The sequence below is a fragment of the Porites lutea genome, chromosome 10 (genome assembly GCF_958299795.1).
Source record: "Porites lutea chromosome 10, jaPorLute2.1, whole genome shotgun sequence".
Taxonomy (NCBI): Eukaryota; Metazoa; Cnidaria; class Anthozoa; order Scleractinia; family Poritidae; genus Porites; species Porites lutea.
This window is the reverse complement of record NC_133210.1, coordinates 18,802,477-18,823,329: the sequence shown is the minus strand read 5'-3', so window position 1 is coordinate 18,823,329 and position 20,853 is coordinate 18,802,477. Positions and strand designations below refer to the sequence as shown.

Below are 20,853 nucleotides of genomic sequence, written 5' to 3'. Positions count from 1 at the left end.
TCTTGGAAAACAAGATTAACTGTTTCCCATGGGCCAAGTCTTCAAGTGATTTGTGATGTTAATATTTTAAAAAATTTATAGCTGCATGGAAATTCATTAAACCTCCCTGGAATGTCAGTTGTTGGTCATTCACGGGTAATAGTGCACTGTTACCCTCTGATGTGAATGATTTTTGCGATGTTGCCTGCTTAGAGAATATTGGCACCAAAAAGTTTCATTGTTAGATGTCAGGTGACATTGAAATAACCAATGAGTGTGCACATAGTTGGAAAGAAATTTCCAGCTATAATAACAATGTTTCTTAATATATCATTGTTGTTGGAGAGAAAAAGGAATAGACTGGATTCAAGTAAATAAAATTTTGGCATTAGCTACAACGTAAAACAACCTAAAGGCTTTTATTTTAGCTGATTCCCATATTCACTAATTTGGGAAAGTGCAGGTTCTTGCAGGTTTCTATACTATTGTAGTTCATTTAGTTTAGTTGTTCTCAAATGTCCCCCTATCTTACTTACTACATTTATTTGTCTTGTCATCCTACTCTTAAAGAAGACAGGTTGCTGGACAAACAAGAGGGTTCCCGGTCCCCCGAGGCATTTTTGAAGATCTTTACAAGATCTCGCCCCGTATTAGCCGCTCAAAAGGGCGGGGGTATCATGAAGGGACCACCTTCACTCGTGTCGCCGGGCTAAGAAAAAAAGATGACAGCAGTACCTTTTAAAACTCCTTGGCTGTTCTTCAACTGGGCTGTTTCTTAATACAGTTACCATGGTGCAGCCTGACAAACACGTACTCCATACAGTTTAAGTTAGCTCTTTAAATAGAGAAGGCCACACCAAATAACTACTTCATCTTTTCTGTCACACAGGCTGAAAACAGAGTAACAAAGCTATTAGTTGTCCATGACCACAAGATATAATGATGTTTCACTTGTTATGCATGACCACTAAGGTCCTCAGTCACCTAGACCGATTACAGCGTAACAGTCCTTTCATCTGTTACGCATGACCAGTAAGGTCCTCGGTCAGCTAGACCAATTACAGCATAACATTCCTTTCATCTGTTATGCATGACCACTACGGTCCTCAGTCACCTAGACCGATTACAGCACAACAGTCGTTTCATTTGTTATGCATGACCACTAAGGTCCTCAGTCACCTAGACCGATTACAGCATAACGGTCCTTCACTAATTTGTTATGTATGACCACTGAGGTCCTCGGTCACCTAGACCGATTACAGCACAACAGCCGTTTCATTTGTTATGCATGACCACTAAGGTCTTCGGTCACCTAGACCAATTACAGCATAACGGTCCTTTTATTGTTATGCATGACCACTAAGGTCCTCAGTCACCTAGATCGACTACAGCAAAACAGGCGTCAGCCCTTCATTTGAAATGAAACATCACCACATCATTGGCTATTGTCAGGGTAATTATGAGTTAGCCAGATGGAGTATTTGAAAAACACATAGATCAGACACTTATGATCCAACTAATTCAGCATTGTCTCAATGATGACTTTGTGATTGAGCCCACTCTACGAGTCTGAGAAAGGTTTCCTCCCTATATGTTGGTGCTAACACCCTTCACTGCCGACACTGAGTTGCTAAGACATGCAGTCTCTCAATCTCCACTGCTCTAGCTCTTGTAGTTGGAGTGTCCACAGGTCTGAATCTGTCATTGTTTATCAGTACATCTTCATGAAAAGCAAAATCAGGATCTCTTCCTTCCCCACCAGCTGATTTTGCTCTTGACAATGCCACAAACAGAGTTCCTGGGTTTCTGGCTTCAAAGCCATGGTCCCCGGGGTGAACCACTACATACCTGAATGCTTCTCCGGCACCCACAGTCATCCCTTGGCATTTGTGGATTGTTGTTCCCCATGCCAGTGGCAATGGAACCTGCAGACGCTTGCATCGGCATGTGCATTCAGTGGAACGACTTACTGGTACAATTGGCACAACTGTCGGATCTTCATTAATGTACGGTGGCCCCCCATATCCTGGAAACCTCACCAGAACCACATCAGGTACTGGAGCAGGATCATCAGTAGGTCTGCGGCCATCTTTTTGTACACAATGTCTACGACTGTGCCTACTGCCCCATTGTACAAACCCCAATCAGCCTTTAAGTTAACTACCAGCATTACTTTGCTGTCACAGCAAAGATACAGTAGAGGTAATAATCCCCCCGCCTTATTACTGTCAGCATCCACTGCATGTCTGCCATTGTGAACTGTCTTGATCTTTGCTACTGGGTGGTTTGGCTGTCTGTTACACTCAAGCAGCTTTGTTTTATTACGCTGCCATTCAAGACGGTGCATGGGAAATACGTACAGACCTTGCTCATCCATCCTAGTAAGGAGTTCCGGGCCATGCGACATGCGGAGATTGTGCCATTTAAACTGTTGTAGCCAATGGATTTGCTGGGGTGTTGTCGCATAATTCCTTAGTGACATCAGCACATCTCTCAGCTGTTGCTCAGATTCATTCTGCCGTATAATCTGAGTAAGCTCAACAGCACTATCAAACATTGTCCAAACCAAGCGACCATGGTTAGATGGTGCACTACGGCAATCTGAGATAGACACGGGGGTGTCACACACAGGAGGAAGCTGAACATCTCCCATAAACACTGCAACAGGAATCCCTCCCCATAACTCATCTGCATTGGCTCCTTTGTTGATTGCATAACGTGCATGCTGTTCCATCCAGCCCATTGTTGTGCGTCCAAACATTGATCGTTCATCACCAACCAGAACTTTCAGATTTTCGCACTTTTTTTTGAATTTTCTCTAGTAAGGGACCTGTAGGTACAGTCAACTCATTGCAAGACCTTCCACCTGTTCGTACTCCAAGAAAGCTGTGAGCTGCCTCCGGTCCACTGATATCTCGTCTTCCTACCGTCTTTATCAGCATCTTAGCACACATTGACTTGCCTGTCACTTGGTCTGCATCACCTGCATCAACAGCATTCACCATGTCCTTAAAGAGATCAGAAGTTGCACCAGCGGGTTCGCTATCTTTGCAAGCATATCCACACACATAGTCAATTATGGCAATGATATCATCTGTACTCGGATTATCTGGAGGAGAATTGGAAAGAATCAAGCTTACATCCCCATTTGCTCTCCATGATTGTAGCTGATAACGAGAATGCTGAACCACACGTGGATGGTCACGTGGCATCTCTAGGCGGGGTGCTCCATTATGATCTTCCACAATTTCCCGACTACCATGAATTTTTTTCCCTGGGCAGAACTCGCTTCCAAACTCCATCCGACATACACGTTCTCTCGGCTGCAATCCTTGCTCCGGATGGCGAGGAGTTCTCAAGCAGTAATCAGAGCAACTGTGGAGTCCAACCCGGTTTACTAAAAGCAAATGATCCTCCAGTATTGCATCTTGTGTTGCAGCTATTTGCATTAGCATCTTAACTAACGGATCCCTATCATCTGATATGGGCTGAGCCGTTCCCTCAGGTGGTGGGCAGAGGTCTTTTCTCGGCTGCCGTTCTTCGTCATTGCCAGCTGGATGTAATGCTGTCATGGCAAAGGTTTGATCCGCCCACTGACTAAGTCTAGCTGCATACTCTTCCTCTTCGCAACCATCCGTCTTCCGTCTTGGTACCACAGCAGGTGCTCTGCCCAGTCATGCAGTGTGGGACACGTCACAGGACGGTTTATGTGGAAATCACCCTTTCCATAGGGAAACAAGCAAGGAAATGCCATGGTAAAAAAATAGGGAGTGGTAAACTCCGATGCTGGTGTTGTGCTCGTGGTCGGCCACGGGATCACTGGTCGTTGCACATTTCGTTGTGTTTCTCCAGCTTCACCTTCCCTAGATTCAGAAACAACTTCATTTATGGCTGCTTCTTCTTGTGCTTGCACATTCACTCCCGGCTCAGGAAGAATAATTCCAGAGACTGTTGAGTCATCAGTACTGTCTGTTTCCCCAACATCCAATTGTTGTGGTGCAGGGCCTTGGTCGTTTATGCGTTCTGTCTCAGAGAACTCAACAGTCCTCAAATTGGGCAACTCACCATCTTCTGGTAAATTCTCTATGCGAGTGCCATCAATAACAACATCACCGTGAGCAGGATTGTTGTCCTTGAGCTAACGAAGGGCTCCTTCAACATGGTGTCTTCTAACCCTGAAGTCCTTATGGGTATCATCTTTTCCTTGTCTTCTCACGCGTATGATATCCACCTCTGCTGGTAGGCGTGGAAGAATAGTGGCCGGTTCTTGCACAGCCTGTGGGAAAGCAATGCAATGTCCCTTTGAGGCAATACCTCCATGCTTCAGCAGGTGCACATGCACAGTGGGTGCTAGCCTGGCTATCAGCATCTGTTCAGCGTCTGACATGTTAGACAAAATCTCAGGAACAGCCATTGGATCCATGTTATTCTCACCTGACCAAACTTTTGGCACCTTATCTCTTCTGCAGCGAGTACACATGTTTCTCGTGCCCTTGCACTCCAGTCGCCTTTCCTTGCAGACCTCACAAAAAAAGAATGCATAAGTCATCTGCTCCACCTCAAATGCACGAATAGCTCTGTAGGCATTATCTTCTTGCTGACTTGACCCTGCTGGTGGAGGAGGTGGTAGATCTCCAACAACTTCACGCAACCTTTTCTCTTGTTCTGATATTCTTCTTTGGTTTCGCCACTGTCTTTTTCTTCTGTCATCCTCCGTTTCCACTTCACCAGGCTTTGTAAACTCATAGTCCACACCAACTGCCCTTGCTCTAGCAATTAGGCGGTCATCTTCTAAGTGGCTACTACTATTTACTTCTGGAAGAGGTTGCTGTGTTTCCTGCACGTTGCTTGCTCCCTCAATTGGGCCATTTTCTACTGCAGGAGTGTGTCGTTCCAACTCTTCTCCTAGTAAATGAATTATTTGTATTAACCAACTACACAATTCATATAAGCTATGGGGCTAGTGGATTCTATTTTTTATATTGCCTGAGGGATAACAGAGCTGTGATTCTTGGGCTAACAGATGCAAGCTACAGCCTTCCCGAAGGACAAGCACAAAACTGACCTCCTTTTCCTCGCACCCTAGTACTGCATGCTGGTATAACTGTACAAGAATTACTATTATAAAGCTGTATCTGTGGAAGTGTTCTCAAAAGCTGATTTCAAATAGAAAATACACAATATTTCTACTTTTGAAACTTCGGATAATACAACAACCTTGACAATCATTTTCTAAGTGCTGATACTTCATAAATCAGTCATCAAATATAATGGGAGTGACCCAACCAATGAACTCAATATTATAATCCAAAAAATAATTATCTCTATGAGAATTCAATGTATTTTAACTTTGTTCTAGTCAAAGTAATACAACCCTAAGGTAAGTTTTCCCATAATAATAATGCACGATCAAATACAAACAGAACAAAAATCCTACAATCCAGTCATGGAGAATTAAGTACAGACATGATGACTTGTCATGTTTACCACAACAACAACACTTGAATTACACGACAAAAGGTCTAATCAATGAATTATACAGTGTTTTTATTACAAATAAATATGATGAATTCTGGGACTCATCTCGTGAGAAATCATGAGTCCCAATCCAGAACCAATGAATCCCAGTTAAAAAAAATGAGTCCAAAATGGCAAATGTTTGGGCCTTTATGTACCAGCCGCAGACAGTTAATCTGAAGACACACTCCAAAACTCTGTATTATAGTATACTGAAATTAAAATATAGTTCTTCTATTTTAAGGCAGACTTCAACAAAGGCTAAAACAAATATGCATCACTAAACAACAACCATAACTGCCACACAAATTACACGTACGGGATATTTCTACAAATACACACGTTCAGATCGATATATCCATGAATTATTTTATGTCTTTGGCGATTTTTGGAACATAGATAGAATGCAGAGGTAACAAAATCACTGATTATATAGCTGCTCTGTTGAGTCCATGTAAAAAATATATATATGAAAGTTTTAACATTCTTATTTGTTACACACACACGCCCACCCACACCTTTATTAATTTCAAAATCTTGGTTACAAAAATGAAAAAAAACAACCCACAATGAATAAATAAATAAAAATAATCAGGTAAATTCATAAAATAAAATATTGAGAAAAAAAGTGTTACAAGAAAAAGGAAAGATTACTTAGGTAAGACAACAGAGCATAATTAATTACACCAAAAAGGGGGAAGTTTTAAAAGTATACATGCTTCCCACCAGCAAATTGTGGCACTTAATTAGTTCTGATAAATTTCTATTGTTTATTAGCCCAATCACAGTTTTTCATTCTCTGATAAATTTGCATTATATTTCTTTCTTTTAGCATTATGTTTCCTTGTTTTTGCATTGTGTTTACTAAAAAGTACACTGCTCTAAGCCAATCAAATTCACAGAGAAATTTTTTCATGTATATTATTAACTTTCATTATAAAATACCAACTACCATAAACAACTACCGGTATATCAGTACCTGCTGAATGACTTTGCTCTTGTTCACTTTCATGTTCTTCTATGGCTAAGAAGATAAGATATAATCTTAATAAGTTGGGCAAGCAGATTGTGGCACCTGAGGCTGATTGGTTCTTATATATTTCTATTGTTCAGTGTTATCCAGAAGTTTCAGAGTAGCCACCTCCCAAAGCAAAGAAACTGGTGCCTGACACCAAGCACTGATAAAGTGAGAGTACTGTATCTAAGGGAGGGGTTTGGGGGCATTAAGCCCAGAGATCTAAGAAGTTTTGCTCGTGATTTACAAGCTTTTCCAGAGTTCTCCCAAGAACCAAGTGAGTTATCATGCTGGTAAATCCATAGCCTGCGTGCAGACGATAACTAAACTCTGATTAATACCGTCTACGAAGCAGCGCAGAGATCCTTGTTCTGAACCCCCAACGGACTCAACGAATTACCGGAAGTGCGTTTCGAATTTCCCTTCAACCTGATTGGCGATCACGACAAACAAAACAAAGGCCTTTTTTAACTGGCCAATCGTGGCGCGTACTCAAATCTGGGTACACAGCTGAAAGTCCAGAACAAGGATTTCGGCGCTGTTTCGCAGACGGAGTTAACAAGAGTTTAATTTCGTCTGCGCGCAGGCTAGTAAATCCATAGAAAATGTGGTCTTTTACTTTTATAAAATAACTTTAAAGCATGTTTCAGTTTAGTATGAGATTACCAGCTCAATAAACTATTGGTTTTTAACCAATCAGAATGCATGTACTATCTTAGTTATTTTATAATTAAAAATATTATCTGGCAATGTCTCATCAAAAATCATTCAGTAAATATATCGATAATACCATTAGCAAAAGGCAAATTGTCATACACCAAAGAGCTTTTTGTACGACAAGTTATTGTTTTTGTTTCTTTTAGGACCTTCTGAAAAATTCAAGATAAAAGGTACAGACAGTTTTTTTACTGTTTTGAGTCATAAGAGTAGCCAGCGAACCACCAGTCGCCTGCGCTTCTGGAGAACACTGATTGTTCACAGGTTTTCATTCTCTGAGAAATTTGTACTTTATTTCCTTATTTTTGCATTATGTTTCCTTGTTTTTTTACTGTGTTTACTAAAAACTGCACTGCTCTAAGCCAATCTCATTCAAGAAATTTTTCCATGTATATTATTAAGTTTTATAATAAATACCATCTACCATGAACTATATCAGTACCTGCTGATTGACTTTGCTCTTGTTCACCAAGCAGAGAGCATTCCATGCTACATTCAACCTGGAGGACCTGACTTTCATGTTCTTCCATGGCTAAGAAGATAAGCAAGCAGATTGTGACACCTGAGGCTCATTGGTTCTTATATATTTCTATTGTTCAGTGTTCTCCAGAAGTTTTAGAGTAGCCAGCTCCCAATGTAAAGTAACTGGTGCCTGACACCAAGTACTGGTAAAACGAGAGTACCGTATCTAAGGGGGGGGGGGGGGGGGTTGGGGGCAGGAGGCCCAGAGATCTGAGAAGTTAAGCTGGTGGTTTACAAGCTTTTCCAGTCTTCTCCCAACATCCCAAGTGGGTTATCACAGCAGCAAACCTTTAGAAAATGTGGTCTTTTCCTTTTATAAAATAACTTTAAAGCATGTTTCAGATTTCTGTGATTTTACCGGCACAATAAACTATTGGTTTTTAACCAATCAGAATGCACGTACTATCTTATCTTAGTTATTTTATAATTAACAATTATTCCACGAGGGCCAGTTGGATATGAGATGGTAAATAGCCAATGAGATGCATAGCGCCGAGTTGGCAATAATCATCTCATCCAACAAGCGCAAGTGGAATAATTATTTTATTAAAAACGCCCACAAAATCCCTTTGAATCTTGTTAGAACAAACCAGAAAAGACAAGGGAGTTCCGCTATTCACATGTCACATGTCTATCAGAACTGTCAACGCGTGAACCGACTCGCCTGGACTGGATGAATGAAAAATCAAAACATTGTAAAGATGAACACTTTTCAAAACTCATCGACATTCTAGGATTTTACACAGCGGGACAGCTAAAAAACCCTGGCAGATAATGTGAAGAAAAATAAGTCTTAACAGCCATCAAAATTACTGTGAATTTGGATTTTTGGAGCAGTTACAAAAGTAAGAACAACGGAGAAAAACTATTACGTTGGTCCCTTGTTATGACGTTGTTTGAAGCCACAAGCTAATTTTGCTGAACAAGAAAACAAGCTTTACTGACGCCTCGATTGCTGTAGTGAATGGCTGCACAGCCTGTATTCTGGTTGCTTGTGATTTATATTCTTGATGTCGGATAAACAAGCCGCAGCTATCTATCGGCAAGTGCCTCAGCAAGTGGCTTCGCAACCATGAATAAACAACACCTGTCTTCTTTTGTAGCTGTTCAAGGCACTTTAGTTCCATGTATTTTCATGTGTTTTTCAATAAACTTTCAAACAAGCTCTTGTGGCTTTTTTGTTTGTTTGTTATTTTCCCGATGAAATTGCATGTTCTAGTATTCTAAGAAATGAATTAACACAATTTGCTTCGGGTGCCGTTTTATCCTTCGCGGAAAAAAGTGGAACTAACGAAAAATTCAAGATAAAAGTTACAGACAGTCTTTTTTTATGTTTTGACTCATAAGAGTAGCTGGCACTTTGGAAAAGAGTTGCCAGTGAAGCTGCCAGTTGCCCACGCTTCTGGAGAACACTGATTGTTTATTAACCAATCACAGGTTTTCATTCTCTGAGAAATTTGCACTTTATTTCCTTATTTTTGCATTATGTTTCCTTGTTTTTGTACTGTGTTTACTAAAAACTGCACTGCTCTAAGCCAATCTGATTCAAGAAATTTTTCCACATATATTATTAAGTTTTATAGGAAAATTCATTACCTGACGAGGGAATTCCACGTTAAATTGCACACAAAAACCGATATCGGTTTTCAAGTGCAATTTAACGTGGAATTCACGAGTCAGGTAATGGATTTTCCTTGAATCGCATGATCAAATAAAAATCAGAAAAAAAAGAAAACACCAAATTATAATATTGGTTGTTTTTAACCTGAGCGCGCGCCCCAGAAAGCCATTTCAAAGTCAAATGTCAAACCTGTCATTGCGTTAGCGAATAGGAAGCAAGGTCAGTCATACACGTTTGAACCTTTGACAACTTTTCTTGTACCTTGTGCTTGTTTTTACATTTGTTTTCAAACTTTTTTACACATGAACAAGCTTCACACTAATTGTAAGGATAAATAGAGGTATTTCACTGAATTTACAAGCCGGTTATCTATAACATCCGTTTTCAAATTGGTCATTTGCTCGCGAAGGAAAATAATTTACACCTTTTACCTCTTCGGTAGCAAAACTGAAAGAAATGAAGTTTCCAAGGCAAAGCACTGAAAGTTTAACGTTGCGATTGATATAAGGTAAGTACCTTGAAATGTTTTAAAAATGCTGTTCAAGTTCAGCTCTGTTTTGTACTTTTCTAAGTACCACGATTCAGGATGAATGCAAGTGGCGTACTCTTTTTCGTGTTTTCAGGGACAATGTGATCTTTGAAGGTATTTATTTCTTCTTCTGTATATGTGACAATTGACCCTGGCACTTCCTCCATTGTCGCTTCTCTGTTTTGTTTGTTTGAAATTGGCTAGCCATTTTCTGGGCTGTGTTCACAGGATTTTCTTGTTTTCTCATTGTCGCTAGCGAAAGGGGTTTTTTATACCTCTCCAAGAATTTGTAGTTTAGTTCAAAACAAGGAAGAACCTCCGGATCACTTTAAAAAATGCTTTTGTTTGTTTTTAACTATTTATTTATTTAGTCACAAACAAAAGGTGTTAATCAAATTATAAAATTAATGTGACAAGGAAGTCTAACGAAGCTTGAAGCTTATATTGATAGGCTTCCTTCAACTACCTAGAAAACTAAATTCATGGCTGAGTGCAGAGTGAGCAAGATCAGAAAATTAAGCGACAGATCGGCTATCAGTGAGATAATTCTTTAATTTTTTTTAACAACAAATATAGAAGGAGAGCTAATTAGTGAAACAGGCAATGAATTCCAGATTTTAGGTCCTCGGTAAAGGATGCTGAATTGCTTTATATTTGATCTACAAAAATGAGGACTATACTGAGAGGCCAGTCGAATTTTGGTATTGATGGACTTGATTACTACTTAAGAACAAGTCACGAAAGCTACTAGGCAAAAAGATTATGGTGATAAGAATACATAAAAGTAGTGACAGAAAATGAATTAATACTAAATATGTCAAGGACTTTAAGCTGGCTAAACAAAGGGGAGGTATTTGCTAGATAGTGAGCTTTTGTTATGAGCCGAACTAGATGCTTTTGCAAAAGGTAAATACAGTTTAGGTTGGAACAGTAGGTGGAGGACCAGGCGACATTACAGTATGTTAAGAAAGGATATACAAAAGGTGACAATGATTTTGAAAACATTTTAAATGACATTGTAGAAAACCTTTTTTGCAGTTGTTATGTTACAATTTGATGATAGTTGTTACGTAGATGCGAAAAAACATCCCTTAGCCTCGTTTTCAACTCGCAATTCCAGACTGAATACCTCTCTTCGTTAACCAATCAGAATGCGTGATTTTACTCAATTATGCAATTCTATAATAAATACCATCTACCATGAACTATATCAGTACCTACTGAGTGACTTTGCTCTTGTTCATCAAGCAGAGAGCATTCCATGCTACATTCAACCTGGAGGACCTGACTTTCATGTTCTTCCATGGCTAAGAAGATAAGATAAAATCTTTAGTTGGGCAAGAATTTTCCCTCACCCCTACATACACCTATTGTTCAAAGAAAACATGTCAGAACAATACTGAGCCAAAAGTTGTGATTTCTGGTTTAACTAATATGGGGAATTGTTTTTAAGAATAAACGAGCTGAGCTTGACAATATTCCTGGAAATATTATTTTCTACACTCTACCCTCCAATAAATGAACAACTTGATAACCACACTCAAGGCTGGTTTATAATATTTCCCCATCTCTCAACACGAGGAGTTTTTGAGCATTTATGATCACATAATTTTTGTCTTAATTTGGCTATTACTGCAAAGTACAATGTCTTCAATACAGTAAAAACCTAGCTGTGACTAAGAACCTGGTTTTTAGGAACCTGTTTGGCTAAACTTGCCAGTTATAATTAAGCCCCCTCTATACAAGAACCTGTTTAGCCCAATATTTGACACACATCTTTATTTTCTCAAATCTATAAAAAAAATTCTATACACCAGGAATATATTCAGGTGAACCTCTTTGGGAGACATAAGCTGCAATGTTTTTTTTTTCCTTCAGAAAATAAGAACCTTTTCATTTTAGAAAAATAGACAAATTTTTTGCCAATAACTATTTTTGTAAGAATGTACCTGTTAATGCAATGGGGAAATCCAGGTTCTTAGCCACGAGTTTTTTGTCTTTTGACCGGTCCGAGCTAAAATTTGTTTGGCAGGTAATAATTTATTTTGACCGGTTAGTAACTAGACATGACCGAGCTAAAATTTGTTTGGCAGGTAATAATTTATTTTGACCGGTTAGTAACTAGACATGACCGAGCTTAAATTTGTTTGGCCTGTCAACATTCAAAAATAATTTCTAACCCTGGCTGCCCTCCTTATTTACATAGATCTCCATATATATTCTTAAACACTCGAAGATAGGTATCTACAAAATGGAAAAGCCTAGATTTATGGTAAAATAATAAAAGTTATTTCAATTACAAGAGGGAGAATAGATCCTTCAAATTCTGTTTACCCTGAATAAAACAAATAGAGGTAAGCTCGAACAATCTGCACCAAAACGCTCTTTCAACAGACATTGAAAATCTTCAAATTCAAGGTGCTCTCTGCTCTCTTTTCAGAAAACATAACAACGCTTTCACAGACCGTATAATTTACAATCCTCTAACACTGAATCATTTTAACTTGTCACAGAGGCCAGAGTCGCCTAAAATTTACATAAGGAGTTATCATTCATTCAGCGATGTACCGGACACATGGAAATGGTTATAATTTTCGATAAAATTTCATTTTACAATTTAAGATTACCTTATTTTCCGCGCCAGAAACAACGAAAATACACCGAGGAGCACGAATTATAAGGTTACTCTATAGTTTTATCTTGGACGCGACTGTCTTGTTAAAGTGAAATTTCAATCATATCGTTTCTCTTCAACGAACTTGGAGGACACAGGTCAACTTCAATATAATGGTTGATAAAAGGTATCAACTCTAGACTGCGTGACAACAAATGACGTGTGGTGATTGGTCCAAAAAAACTGATGCAATTACAAAGAGGTTATTGATTAGACTCTAACAAACAAAACAAAAGCTACCTCTGTTTTCGTAAAATCCCCGATTCATATAACAGAAAGCTAACCTCGGCAAAAATTCGCTCACCTTCTCCTCCTTCTCGTTCGTTTTCGTTTATACGACGCCTGTTTTCCCTTGCTGTCTCTCGCTCCCTTCTTCGCCGCTCGTCGTTTATTAGGCGTCTATTTTCTCTTGCGCTCTCTCGTTCATTCTCCAGTTGCTCTTCAGTGAAATTTTGTCGCCTTTCCCTTTCTCTTTCTTGCGCTTTTCCCCGTTGTTCGTCAGTATAATTTTGTCTCCTTTCTCTGCTTCTCTCTTGCTCTCTCTCGCGTTGCTCCTATACCCTCAGTAAAATGTTTCCTCCTTTCTCTGTCCTTTTCCTGTTCTCTCTCCCGTTGCTCATCAGTAAAATTGCGCCTCCTTTCTCTATCCCTTTCGTGTTCTCTCTCCCGTTGCTCATCAGTAAAATTGCGTCTCCTTTCTCTATCCCTTTCCTGCTCTTTCTCCCGTTGCTCGTCAGTAAAATTGCGCCTCCTTTCTCTATTTCTTTCTTGTTCCCTCTCCCGTTGCTCGTCAGAGCAGTTTCGCCTCCTTTCTCTAGCGCTCTGCCGGTCTCTCTCGTTGAGCTTGGCTTGCTTGCCGCCTACTTTCTCGTCTTCTCTGCCTCTATTTATCTCTATACTCCAAACTAGAGGGCATAATAAATAAATAATGTAGAAAATACGGATGTATAAAAAATGTCAACCGACACGAAAAATTTCTTTTTGTTCTGAGTTGACTTTCCTGAACTTCTAAGTTGTTTATGCTTCACAAAACGCGGGTTGCCATTCGTTTTCGCGCCAAATAACCCTCACCACAGACTACCCGAAATTTTGCGTTGGTATGCCTGTGGTGCGGACGGACGGTCGGGCGGGCGGGCGGTCCGTGTACGGTCACGTGATTACCAAATTTTTCGGATGGGTAGTTTACCACATTTTGTTACCCATGGTGCTCCGCTGCGCTCTTCGCGCGCGAGAGCTCCGCTATTAACGTTAACAACAGAAAGCCATTGCACTGAAGGTTGCAGCAAGAGCAACAAGGGAGTGTGGAAGTGCATTAATCGCCAAAACACGTGGTTTTCCAGCATTTTTTTTTGTTTACGTGCTTAGCGACCATTCAATAATATTGAGAAAGTGCAACCCGGGATGGCGGGGTTGTAAGATTGCATGTAAAGGAGGGTTATGTTTTTACCCCACCTAAGCGGGTTACCTCACCTATCCGGGATCCCCCACCTCCATGTAAACAGGCCCTTACTCTGTCTATTGCGTATATTCAAATTTCAAACACTTACTTTCTAGAATTTCTGATTACGTAGAGGCTAACCCTGGATACATGTGTCGTTAATGTTTGTATTCAGCGGTAACTTTTAATTTGAAACTGGACTATTGATCCTATTTAAAAAAGGACTTATCAGTACCTTTTATGCACCACAATCCAAGTAAACTATAACCAGCCTGATCCGGATCATCTCAAGGTTCAAGATAAACGCCCTCAAGCAATATTTGTATCTGGCAGAATTAGTGAGACGTATTCTTAAAGCACTTACTAGTGCTACCAGTCTTTCAGTAAATGATAAAAGAATAACATATTATCTTTTGGCGGATTTATTGACATATACAATAATCATAGTTATTTGAGGTAGGTATAGGTGATACTTTATTTAAAAATTCCACGGAGGGTGTGTTAACGCATATAAAAATTCCTAAACTAATTCTAAAATGTTTTTATGCTTCTACTAATACTATTTTTATTTCATATAAGTATATAAAAAGTTAACCACTAATAAGATACATAGCTTGTCAATACCCAACAGTACTATAATCTAATAAAGCTTTTAAATGAAGAGATTGACTCAGCGAGCTTTGCTTCATTTCGGAGCTGGTTCCAAAGCATAGCACCGCTAAATCTAAAACTTCTTTTTAGAAACTCTCTTTTCGGTTTAGGAAGTGTTAGATCAGTAACTGTGTTACGTAGATGGTAACTAGTCTGATCGACATTCCTTCTCACAAAAGAGTTCCTTAGGCTGGGGGTGGTGTGATCATTTAATATTTATACATTAACATTGACTTTGCACAGCGCCGTCGATCATCAAGTGTTTGCCAAGAAAGGGAGTCAATTAAGTCTGCGGAGCGAATATCATAACTGGCACCTGTGAGAACTCTAGCAGCACGTGACTGAAATCGTTGCAGCTTATCTTTCCATAATTTGCCGCAAGTTTCCCACAAAGGAGAACAATACTCAAAATATGGCTGAACTAAGCCCTTATAAACTGTTTCCAGAGTAGTTACGGGAACAAACTTTTTGATGCGCCGCATGGCTGCTATACCCGCACTAAACTTAACCTTAACAGCCTGTACAACTTTTACCTAATAGTAGCTAATTGTAAGAATCACCTTCATTTGATAGAATTTATAGAAAATAATAGTAAAAAAATAATAATAATAAAAATAGTAACAGGTTACAGCGCTAAATTGCATTTAAAAATTATTCGATATATATATCAGTCTGTAACTGTTTGGTGTTATTGCCACATTTTCTCCTAAAATTGTATTTTTTTTAAATTTCATTCTCCTTGGAATTAACTTCATACCAGCAGTAGTACCTTAGTAGAAACATTTCTCTCCAAGTATTTCCCCTTGAGTTTTCTCTATGGGCTCTAGCTAGATTCAGTATATACATTTCTATCTGGGGTTTTGGCATCTTTTTAGATGGCACTGAATAGTGGTAAACTCGTCTGTCAGCCTATAATATAGTGGGTCAAGTAAAGTACCTCCACAAACTGTATCTTCTGCACTTCAGATCTTTATCGAGCGATTCAGGGTAAACGGTAGTGTCATGAATCTTTTAAGTAATTTTTTTCGCTTAAAAATTAATTCCCAGTCTAATTTTCTGAACCTAAAAATACGTTTTTTAATTGTTTTAGCTTTATTTCGCTTTATTTAATGAGGATACCGTTTAAGTAACTGGTCTACCGAAAAAAGTAAAGAATCATAAGAAACTGGTGACCGCGGCACCCACGTGAGTGGATAGTTTTGTTTTATACGGTCAAGTCTTCAAGGTTTGCATATAGCTGATTATCATACAGTTTCATGTTTATTAGCCCCTGTAAATAAAAAAGTAAAAACATATATTATAATTCAACAAGCCATATTAACAGCCTGCTACGCAAGACGTCTCTTTGGCTCAGTGAGAAGGAATTGTTTGCGTGATCCGCCAAAAGAAAAAAAAGAAAACGTCTGCGTTGAAGGTTATTTCAAACCTAAGTAAACTTATTAGAAGCGAATGCTGTAGATTGGTTGGACTATTTCTCTTAGCTTTAAGACAAAACTTTTCACAAGTACGCAGGCGAATCACTGACAACAATGATAACTGACAACAAAACAATCCAGATAACAATTCTATTTCTTCACTTTTATTAGTTATGAGAAACAGGCATGGCGAGAGGTCGTCGTTGACTGCCAACGAAGCACAACGAGAACGTTTAGAAGACAGAATCTATAAGGCTACCCAAGGTTTAAAGCTCCAGACTTGCTAATGAAGGTAAACAAATTTGAGGGAGACTCGAAATTGTCCAGGGCCTTTCTTGTTTAAATCGTACCTTATGTCGTTTTTCCATCTGTTTCAGCTTTATTGTCAGTTCAGAAAAAGAAGGCCTTGCATTAGGGTCTTCCAGCCAGCACAGTTTCATTATTTCGTACCTGTCACGACGCAAAAATTATACGTGGTATGTTGAGCAACAATTCTGTCGGTCCATCCCAATATATAGTTCATTTCCGAGTTATCTTAATGGTCTGATGCAAAGCGACACTAAGTGCGAAGCCATTCTCTGTTGCTGCTATTGACCTGTGGAACGGTCTACCAGACAACATCCGTTCATGTGACTATTAAGTACTTTCAAATCTGACCTTAAGCCATCTTTTTTTTAGAAAAGCGTATCATGGTTAGTATGGCCATTTTTATGCTAACTTTCATATGCTTACTATTTAATTCCTTATTTATTTGTTTGAAAAGTGAAATATTTACTTATTGTTTGGAATGTGGTGAAAAGCGACTAGGGCAGGGCTGGATAGACGCTATACAAATTTTAATGATTATTATTTAATTATGATTATAATTATGATTATGATTATGATTATTATTATTATTATTGATATGAATTTTTTTTTCCTTTTCTCATTTAAGTAAAACTCAATTTCACAACAAAGGTTTTGCACTTAGTCTCGTTTTGAAAGCGAGAGTTTTTTTTTTTAACTCGTAAGTGGCCTATTAGAATAAAAGGAGTTCCAGAAAAGTCTATTCGTCATCTTCGGTTACAATTTCCAATAAGAATTTGCAGTTAACTAAATTTTCTCTCGAAGATAGAGGATTCTCTTGGACTGTCCTTTATCTGGGGAACGCGACCAGTACCCACAATTGCGACAAGGAAATTGTGACCTTTGCATTCTGGCGTTTTGACTTCCAAAATCATCTCTGGTGAAAACCTCGCAGGATCCTTAAGGATCCTATGAGATATTTACGGTATGGAGAGAGGTTCTCAGTATAGGATTAATAAAACGTTCCGAAAGCCATGAAGCAGACACAGAATTACTTACAGTTCATCGTCAACATGTTGTTGTTTAGGCATCCTGTATCCGTCCTGAAGTAAGCTTACAATCTTCCTGCCATCCATTCGTGGATATGGAGAACCCCCTAAAAGGGAGAAAGTGAGCAGCTGTTACAATACTTTATAAGAAGGCATGAGTTCTCCCAAAATTTGTTGTTGTCTTTGTTGCTGTTTTTACTCAAAATGGAAGGAGCTAACTGTGGCTGTAAGGATAATTTATTTACGCACTCGACTCTTTATATTGTCTCATTTTGGCACCAGAGGAACTACAAAAGGCCGTCAATTTAAATCATGGTGTAAGTTATTACTGTGATAAGGTGACAGTATTAAATTGTCCGCCGCGAACTTTGGCACTGTAGCGAGAGACAGTTGTCTCCCTAGACGTCAAACAATTCAAGGGGTTTAAGGTCTGGGTCAAAGGTGTGTTCGAATGAATGATTGGCAATATCTCTCGCTAGGAGACCTAGAACAAAATAATTTCCCCAAATTAAATCTTGAGGTTTTCTTGTGGCTGAATACCCTGGCTCCAGAGGTCCCTTCTCAAAATATCTAGTAGGAAATAAACCGTGCTTACGGTTTGATAAGGCTCCGGAGACGGACCTCTGGTCAGACAAGCAAGCAACCTCATTTCTATGCGTGAAATCAGTTGAGAATTTGAACTGGGTCGCCGATTGGTTACTCCCTCGTCCACAGGGAATTAACGCTGTAACGGTGAACTTGATTGGCTGCATCGAAAAGCTTCACCGCATGAGATTAAAAACCGGTTGCAATTGCAATGTTCGTAACAAACAATTCAATCCCGGAGATTCGGAGATCTCGGCTTTCACGTTTACTTTTGGAAGTGTGGCAAACCGATCTCTGTATAAACGTCGAAATAATTTAAGCGAACATCCGACAACTGAATCAACGTTGCTCGAGGAAGAAGCTTTGTTTGAATTTTTCCTACCAAAGGACGTACTTTGAATGAATGTGACGTTTTCCGGCTATGCTTTGTCTTACAGCGCTCAGTTCTACATTCTCACGGATAGTACCTTGGGTGCAAAAGGTTTTTCTTTTTTTTTTTCCAAATTCCTGATAGTTCGCGGCGCGGTTTACTTGCCAAAAAATGCTGTAGAATGATGTTTTGTTTGGCACAGCCGTTTTGCCTGGCAATATTTAGTCTGACCTAGTACGGAACGGAAATTCTTTTTAATCCTGTTGACTTCTAAAAACATACAGAGTGTGTACTCCTCAGCTGACTTCTCTCCTTTTTATATACTTTAAACTTGAGGTGTATTTTTTTGGAAAAAGAATTTGTGTCAATTTTTCATAGCACTTTCCTTTCTAAGTAAGCTTTCGCGCAATTATTTTTTCATGCATCGCAGACGCAGAGTCAAGTACGATCTCAGCTGTCAGCGTCAATGAAAACAAACATGCACATCACCTATAAACCAGTTTGATGAGATATATGATCCTAAAATTACATGGAAATGAGACTCGTAGCTCCTGTGACAAGAAGTTATTTTTTTCTCCCGGCGCTTCGCTCCTCGTTGACGCGGCTTCGCCGCAAACCATCAGTATCGATAAGAAAAAAATATCCTCTGGAACCCAGGGTAGTGGCTGAACGTTTAAAAAAATTGAAAATGACGGAAATTGGCAAATTTGCGGGGAATTTACTTTGTTTGGATAAACAAGCTGGCATTTCTGAAAGAGGATAAACATTCCTAACTTTCTACGTCTGGAATAAATTTACGCAAAGTTCAAAATTAAAGTTTTTAATACTTAAAGATTAAATTTGGGCATTTAAAATGATTTTTTCTTGAAGTGCCATGGACGGTCATTCCAAACCTGAAGTGTTAGAAATATTTAATATGAATAAGAAAAATGTTCTTGCTCGATTTCTTTTCTTAAACTGGCCATCAACTGGTGAATAATCTACGATTTTTCTTAAAATGGACACGTGATATATCACGTAACTGATTAACACTTTATTTTACTTTACAATGTAAAATGTTAAAGGCAATGAGTTCTTTTCGTTTGCCAAATTTTGATTTAGCGCCAACGTAATAATAATAATAACAGTACGGTTTTTATAAGCGCATTTAGGAATCTCAATGCGCTTACATGTCATAATAAAATAAAATACAGTGATGATACTAACAGTCGATTATAAATTTGAAAAATGATAATACCTACACTGATCTATACCGAAGTTGTAACCAATAAACCATTTTCCACAGATCAACCACTTAACTACTTGAGTAGCGTTCCATCATGCCAAGGAGCAAACTTCCGATTTTTGTTCACGACGTTTAGGAGGTCAGCGTTCTTGTTACTGAATCTCTCCATTACCACATATGGTACCGCTGGGGTTTTTATCGTTAGCAGCAAGTTGTCCATGACAACATGCACGGAAAACACAAACATATACAAATAATGTATGCCTTCTTGAGCTCTAAAGTATGTTATAACGTAACACTTTTCTTCTTTCGGAACATTCTTTATGTTTTTCACAACAAAATAATAAGAAAAACTTCGAAAACCACTGTAAGGTAATAGCTATAGGACCTTACCAATTGTAAATATCTCGTAAAGCAAGACTCCATAGCTCCACCTATGAGACCAAAAAGTGACATATCTGCGGTTACATTTTAACAAAATAAAAATGAAAAGTTTCTGCGGTTTTTTAATACACATTTTCTCTTCACGGGACGAAAAATTGGATTTACGACACTTTTGACACGCGTCAAAAGTTAAATCAAATATGGTATTGGCTTTGACGTCACCTTTGACGCGCGTCAAAGATGTCGCCAAATATATAACCTCTGTGCTTACTCCTTTGACCTCGGTAAAGGTGAAGTCAAATTGGTAACAACTTTAACTTCTCCTTTGACGTGCGTCAAAGATCAAGTCAAATGCATCAATGCTTTGCTATTCCTTTAAGCCTTATCAAAGGCGTTGTCAAATATGCTGGTAACTTTGACTTTACCTTTGACGCACGTCAAAGATAAAGTCAAAAGAGTAGTGGCTGTGACCACACCTTTGATACTAGTCAAAAATGAAGTCAAATACGACCGCTACACTTTTACAACACTTTTGAATGGTGTCAAGGGTGAGAGCAAATATGCAATGAATTACTTCTACAAACGCTTATGTCGAAACTGATTTTAAGAAAGGAAATTAAAAAGCTGTATTTGAATACTGTTTTAAAGATATTTATACGACAATACCGAACACAGACTGGTAATCATTAAAATTGGTGTTTATAATTATTTTTGAAAATGTTCTGGAATATGTACTTTTTCGAGGTGAATTAAGTGAGTTTTGTTTTTGTCTTATCTTGAGTGGATCATTTTCCCCTTGATCGATTAATAAACGATGAATAAATGATAGCGACGCAAAACAATGACTCAACAACTGGACGATGGAAGACTGAACCCA

The 20,853-nt window shown here is 38.8% G+C and overlaps 3 protein-coding genes across 3 annotated transcripts; all 3 read right to left on the bottom strand.

The window, feature by feature from the left end:
- Window positions 1-2,750: 2,750 nt before the first annotated feature.
- LOC140949627 (uncharacterized) lies at window positions 2,751-3,551 on the bottom strand. Its single transcript, XM_073398781.1, has one exon. The coding sequence runs from the start codon at window positions 3,549-3,551 to the stop codon at window positions 2,751-2,753; it is 801 nt and encodes a 266-aa protein (XP_073254882.1).
- Window positions 3,552-4,117: 566 nt separating this feature from the next.
- LOC140949626 (uncharacterized) lies at window positions 4,118-10,067 on the bottom strand. Its single transcript, XM_073398780.1, has 3 exons — window positions 9,947-10,067; window positions 6,476-6,520; window positions 4,118-4,884 (listed from the first exon to the last, which is right to left on the bottom strand). Exons 1-3 carry the CDS (start codon window positions 10,065-10,067, stop codon window positions 4,118-4,120), a joined length of 933 nt encoding a protein of 310 aa, XP_073254881.1.
- A 5,396-nt stretch (window positions 10,068-15,463) lies between these two features.
- Window positions 15,464-20,052, bottom strand: LOC140950336 (tyrosine-protein kinase receptor Tie-1-like). Its single transcript, XM_073399556.1, has 4 exons — window positions 19,986-20,052; window positions 17,423-17,519; window positions 16,429-16,528; window positions 15,464-15,933 (listed from the first exon to the last, which is right to left on the bottom strand). The coding sequence occupies exons 2-4, from the start codon at window positions 17,497-17,499 to the stop codon at window positions 15,868-15,870; spliced, it is 243 nt and encodes an 80-aa protein (XP_073255657.1). The 5' UTR covers window positions 17,500-17,519; window positions 19,986-20,052; the 3' UTR covers window positions 15,464-15,867.
- Window positions 20,053-20,853: the final 801 nt, after the last annotated feature.

Excerpts from the sequence above, each read along its gene's own strand:
- LOC140949627 (XM_073398781.1), bottom strand. The coding sequence starts at position 3,551 with ATGACAGCATTACATCCAGCTGGCAATGACGAAGAACGGCAGCCGAGA.
- LOC140949626 (XM_073398780.1), bottom strand. The coding sequence starts at position 10,067 with ATGGAGGAAGTGCCAGGGTCAATTGTCACATATACAGAAGAAGAAATA. Across the intron at positions 6,521-9,946 it reads TGCATTCATCCTGAATCGTG|CCATAGAAGAACATGAAAGT; the intron begins GTACTTAGAAAA and ends TTATCTTCTTAG. Across the intron at positions 4,885-6,475 it reads AGAGCAAAGTCATTCAGCAG|GAGAAGAGTTGGAACGACAC; the intron begins GTACTGATATAC and ends TTCATTTACTAG.
- LOC140950336 (XM_073399556.1), bottom strand. The coding sequence starts at position 17,499 with ATGGATGGCAGGAAGATTGTAAGCTTACTTCAGGACGGATACAGGATG. Across the intron at positions 16,529-17,422 it reads CAACATGTTGACGATGAACT|GTACGAAATAATGAAACTGT; the intron begins GTAAGTAATTCT and ends GCGTCGTGACAG. Across the intron at positions 15,934-16,428 it reads AGATGGAAAAACGACATAAG|GGGCTAATAAACATGAAACT; the intron begins GTACGATTTAAA and ends TTTTATTTACAG.